At 50.6% G+C, this 5,537-nt stretch overlaps 2 protein-coding genes across 2 annotated transcripts; both read left to right on the top strand.

The window, feature by feature from the left end:
* The first annotated feature begins 277 nt into the window (after window positions 1–277).
* On the top strand, window positions 278–1,090 carry LOC147487139 (uncharacterized). The gene has a single exon (XM_086573950.1). The coding sequence runs from the start codon at window positions 278–280 to the stop codon at window positions 1,088–1,090; it is 813 nt and encodes a 270-aa protein (XP_086430076.1).
* Window positions 1,091–1,300: 210 nt separating this feature from the next.
* On the top strand, window positions 1,301–1,828 carry LOC147487138 (uncharacterized). The gene is made up of 2 exons (XM_086573949.1): window positions 1,301–1,566; window positions 1,654–1,828. Exons 1-2 carry the CDS (start codon window positions 1,301–1,303, stop codon window positions 1,826–1,828), a joined length of 441 nt encoding a protein of 146 aa, XP_086430075.1.
* The last annotated feature ends 3,709 nt before the right edge of the window (window positions 1,829–5,537 follow it).

The following is a 5,537-nucleotide window of genomic DNA, read 5'->3' as shown; positions in this document are numbered from 1 at the left end:
GTAGCGGGTTTTGGCAGAGTTCCCAGCAGAGGATCCCACTTGGGGGGAAGAAATGCTCATGGAGCCTGAACAGGATGGGGAGCCAGATGGGTCAGATCCCTGAGATAAAAGGAATGGGTGGAGAGTGTTCGCGGATGGGTCAACAACAGATGCGGGCAGTGGAATAGGCATAATACTGGTCACTCCAGAAAATGACCGAGTCGAGTTGTCCATGAGGTTCGGGTTCTCGGCTACCAATAATGAGTCATATTATGAGGCCGTGATAGCAGGGTTGAGAATGGCAGAGGATTTGGGGGTGGAGGAGTTGACGGTTTATTCGGATTCCAATTTAGTGGTATGTCAGGTGAACGGAGGATTCGTTGCTAGGTGTGCTCGAATGGCCAAATACTTAGGGGTAGTGCATCGCAAGGCAGCCAAGTTCAAGAGAATCAGATTCATACATTTGGTCCGGGGAGAGAACCGGCATGCGGACGCTTTAGCATACGTCGCAGCCGCGATGCTGGGGTCTGAACAGAGAACCATAAGCGTAAAAAAGATAGAGAGGTCAAGAATTGAGGGGGTGGTCGAAGTGTGCCAGGCCGCGGAAGGCGCAGCAGGGTGGATGAGCCCTATCAAGCATTTCCTGTTGGGAGGGGAGGTGGCCGATGAGAAGGAAAGAAAGAGACTGGAACAAATGGCGTGGAGATACACTCTGGTAGAAGGAGAGATGTACCGAAAGAACTTTGATGAGCCGCTGTTAAGGTGCCTAGGGCCGGACCTGGGACAAGAAGTATTATCGGAACTGCACGGAGACTATGGGAGCCATTCGGCGGGGAGAACAACGGCACACCGATTGTTAACGCAAGGCTATTTCTGGCCTCACATGAAGAGGGACGCGGTGGAATTTGCCAAAAGATGTGGGAAATGCCAGCGGTTTGCTCAATTGATATTTGCACCAGCAGAACCGTTGCACAATGTGTCCAGCCCATGGCAGTTTGCCATGTGGGCCATGGATATCGTGGGTCCATTACCAATGGCAAAGGGTAAAAGAAGGTTCATGCTGGCCGCTACTGATTATTTCACTACATGGATAGAGGTTGTGGCCTTGTAGCAAGTCAAGGAGAAGCAGGTGATTAAGTTTTTATGGGAGAACATTATCTGTAGGTTTGGATTGCCGCATACCATCATCGCGGACAATGAGACACAGTTCACGGGGTCAAAAGTGAGAGAGTTCTTATAGACCTACAATGTGAAACAGGGATTCTCGGCTCCGTACAACCCAGAAGGTAATGGGCAGGCCGAATCCTCTAACAAGACGATCATGAACAATCTCAAGAGAAAATTGGAGGATCAGAAGGGAGCGTGGGCAGATGAGCTGAGTCATGTACTGTGGGCATACCGTACCACACCACGGACCTCCACAGAAGAGACCCCTTTCTCATTGGCATATGGTATAGAAGCCGTGATCCCTTCGGAGATGGTGGCAGCTACGACATGCACAAAGGCGGTTGACGGCGGGTTGAACTGGGGCATATTGGCCAGAGACATGAACTTGGCAGAGGAGAAAAGAGATACCGCGCGCATCAGGTTAGAAGAATACCACCGATGTTTACAAAGACAATATGGCAAGCGATTGATGCCCCATTAATTTCAATTGGGGGATTTGGTTCTCAGAAGAGTGACTCCAAGCACTAAAAGGGCAAGTGAAGGAAAGCTGGGGACTAATTGGGAAGAACCCTACACTGTGGTGGAGGTCAGAGGAGCTGGTACCTGCAGACTGTGGATCGTGGAAGGAAAATTGGTAGAAAGACCTTGGAATGTAAGAATGTTGAAGAAGTTTTATGTTTGAATGTACTACCAGTCCGGGGCAAGGGACTTGGGCTGTTTGCACATATATAATACAACGACACTTTTAAAAAATTAACAATGAACAGTCAAATATAGAGGCAAGGCGGAGCCCCAGCGGGGGCATCTATTTCAGAGAAATAGCGGGGGGAAGAACCCTTTGCGGACGACATGTCCGAATCAAACTGGGTGGGGTAAAGGCGTTGCTTCAACAGGCTTATCATCACCATGAAGAGAGAGCGTAGGGGAAGAGCCCTTTGCGGACGTCATGTCCGAATCAAACATAGAGGCAAGGCAGTGCCCCATTAGGTTTATCAGCCACAGATGGAGCAGGGGGGGGGAGAGCCCTTCGTGGGCGTCATGTCCAAATCAAACTTAGGGGCAAGGCAGTGCCCCATCGCTTATCAGCCGCGATGGAGTGGGGGCAAGAGCCGCCCGCGACGCCATGTCCGAATCAAACTTAGGGGCAAGGCCCTTATCAGGCTTATCAACCGCATATGGAGTGGGGAAGAGCCCTTCACGGACGTCATGTCCAAATCGAACCTCGGGCAAGGCAGTGCCCCAATAGGCTCATCGGCCACAGAGGAAGAGCGGGGGTAGAGCTCTTTGTGGATGGTACGTCCGAATCAAATGGTGGGGGCAAGGCGGTGCCCCGGCCGGATCATCCACCAATGATCAGGAGATCAAAGAGTAAGCACAAGACTAGAGATGGTAAAATTCTTAGTTGAACTTAACATGCTAAAAGAGAGCATTTCACATAGAAGGCAAACCTCGAGGGCAATGTCATAATACACCAGCAGGAAAGTATAAAACAATATTTAACAAAACCAATACACAGAGTTAGAATACCAAGTCAACAAAAATACAGATTCAAGGGGAAGCTAAATGGATTTTTGAAGTGATATCGACGGGGTCCTCAGTGTTAATATCTTAAGTAGAAGGAGTAGCGGCCTCAACATGGGCCTCCTATGCAGTTTCTTTAATAGCCTCCCCAGCTTCAGCCACCTCTTCAGGCTTGGATGGGTCGTCGGTGTACATTTCCTCATCAGCAGGGATCGGCGGCACCTCAGGGAGGAGGCGGCCCTCTTTGAGAAGTCGCGCATGCTCCTCCTGGATCTTCCTGGCCACCCTCTTGTCCGCCAGGGACCGGTAGTGGTTTTGGAAGGTCGCCATGTCTGTCTTATGCTGGTCAAGAAGTGCCGCGGTATCTTGTTGATGTTGCTGGAGGAGAGAGGTGCGCTGCTGACTCAAACGGTCATTAACAGAATCCATATATTCCTGATGATTCTTTTCCATGACCCTCAGTTCATCTTGGGATCAGGTTTTAGCTAGGTCAGCGGCTTCTAACTCTTGCTAGAGTCTGACACAAGTAGCTCGCAAGCCGTCTGGACCGCTGACTTCTTTGTCCAGTGAATCTACCTTAGACCGAGCACTGAATAAGCCGCGGATCATGTATGATATGTCCAGGCTCACCTAAGCAAGAAATGAGCAAGCAAATTAGAAATGAAAGAAGATGGAGCAAGAGTAGAAAGGAGGGTAAGTACCTTCTCCCAGTTGGTGTACAAGGAGGTGCGATGATGTTCGAAGGTGCCGGTTTTTGCATAAGCCATGTCCTTCGGTAAATGAGAGCCATAAAAGATGGAGGAGGCCATGGCTGGGTTCTCGAGGGCTGAGTCAGCGATATTGACTCGGTGGTGGCGTACTTTGAAGACTGGGGCAAAATCAGCAGGGGTGATACAGGGGTCAGTAGAGATAGCAATCTCCTTGCCTGGCCGACGGGCGGGGACAGAAGGAGTTTCTTCTTCAGACGCTCGGATGACGGGATTCGGGTCTTCGGACACTACAGTCCTCTGACGTTTGCTTGGCGGCCCATCTGCAGGAATAGCCACTACGGAAGGCGAGATTTCTATTACTTCATCATCACTATCGAACAACTTCATTTGAGAAAGATCCATGTTCGCGGAGGGAGAGAGTGGAGGAGTGTATTGATCTTCCCAGGTGGAGATGGTTCTGTAGGAAGGAAAAGGTGCAGGAGCCAAGGGATGATGGGGAACACAGGGTGGAGGAACTGTGGAAGAAGGGTAGGAGCCTCGAGTAGGTTGATGGCGGTGTGAGCGAGAATGGGAACGATTCTGAGGAGGAGGAGAGGCTCGTGGTCGATGTTCTTTGGGAGGGGGTGGACGGTAAAAGGGTGCAGAAAATCCCAAGAAGTCACGAAGCCGCGGAGCCTCAAGCAGAGGGGTGCCAGTGGAGGGGTGGACGTTTAAACGGTCATCTTGGGCAGTACCCAGATCGCGGAGTCTATCAAAGATTGGACAAATGTAGCCGGCGTATATCCTTGATTTAGAATCGGGTCGCCAACCTGCAAGGGAATACTAACAAGAGAGTATTAGTTTGTGAAATGAAAAATGAAAGGGGGGAGACAACAACGAAACTCACCACTAGACTGAAAAATGAGGTGATTAAGCGTCACCCCGGCAGGCAGGTCCCCGGGCAGGAAGTTGCCGAAAATGTACAACGGGTAATGGTGCCACTGTTTATCCGACGATGTGATGCGGAGTAAGAAAGTTTTCTTTTGGGGACGGACACAGAAGGATTGGTATCCCACACCAACATCCTTGGTACTTTTCTTTAAGAAATACTGAGATAATATCGCAGCTCGTTATCTGGGGATCGCCGGTCCTGTTGTAATAGTTCGCGGCATACATGACTCTCCAGAAGTTGCCGATGCCTTGGCAGGGAGGGATGTTGAAATGGTTACACACCTCCACATCCAATAAGGTGAGAGGGAGCCGCAGCCCGACAACAATCTGGCCTACTGTCGCGATTAAGCACCCGGGCCGCGGCGGGACTAAGTGGGGATAATGGGTTAACGAAGGCACGTGCTCTATCAGAATGTCCGCTGGAATTCTGTAGGCAGCCCTAATTACACCTAGATTAGGTCTACAATATCTGGATGGCGGCGATAAGGGGGCAAGAAAATGACCAGAGGTGGATGGGGCCGCCATAGCGGCCACAGGAGGTGGATAGGCCACCTCGGTAGACCTAGAAGATGAGGAACCATCGGAGTGAGAGGGAGAGGGGTTCTCGGAAGCTGTCATCGACATCGAGAAAAAGATGAACAGACTTGAAGGGAGGAGAAGATGTTAACAGTCGCAAGATAGAGAGAGAAAGAATGATAATGCTAGCAATAAGATAAGAAAAACAGGAACCAAGAGAAATGAACCTGAACTGGAGACCAACGACGACGAAATCCGATCGGGGCAAGTGCTGATGGGGAAGAATTCAGGGAAAGGAAGAGCCAACAAGGTTGGGCGATGGAGAGAGGGGCAAATGAAGAGAAACTGGACGAAAAAAGTGAGGGAAAGAGTGGGAGCGGGAGTTTAAATAGTGCTGGGGGTAAAGTAGTAATTACATAGGTGCGGAAATCGAAGGGACGATAGAGGAACCGGCAGGAGATCGACCATGGAAGTGTAGAACCCGAGGAGGGGCAAAAACGGCACGCGCAATGAGTAGCCCACTGCGCACATGAACCCCAATGCAAGGCCAAAAGGGTCCAGTGAAAGAAGAAAGGGAGAAGATTCTCGACCCTGGGCTTGTCACCGAAGGCCGCGGTGTCGAGAAGGGGCATCTGTAGTGGTGGGGTCCGTGACTATTGGGGTCAAAGGTCAAGGGATCGAAGCAAGCCAAAGTAGCCAGAATCGGGAAGTAGA

This window comes from Coptis chinensis, chromosome 7, assembly GCF_015680905.1.
Source record: "Coptis chinensis isolate HL-2020 chromosome 7, ASM1568090v1, whole genome shotgun sequence".
Lineage (NCBI taxonomy): Eukaryota > Viridiplantae > Streptophyta > Magnoliopsida > Ranunculales > Ranunculaceae > Coptis > Coptis chinensis.
The sequence above is the reverse complement of the archived record's forward strand: the minus strand, read 5'-3'. Positions and strand labels throughout refer to the sequence as shown.

Excerpts from the sequence above, each read along its gene's own strand:
- LOC147487139 (XM_086573950.1), top strand. The coding sequence starts at position 278 with ATGGCAGAGGATTTGGGGGTGGAGGAGTTGACGGTTTATTCGGATTCC.
- LOC147487138 (XM_086573949.1), top strand. The coding sequence starts at position 1,301 with ATGAACAATCTCAAGAGAAAATTGGAGGATCAGAAGGGAGCGTGGGCA. Across the intron at positions 1,567-1,653 it reads AGAGATACCGCGCGCATCAG|AAGAGTGACTCCAAGCACTA; the intron begins GTTAGAAGAATA and ends TTTGGTTCTCAG.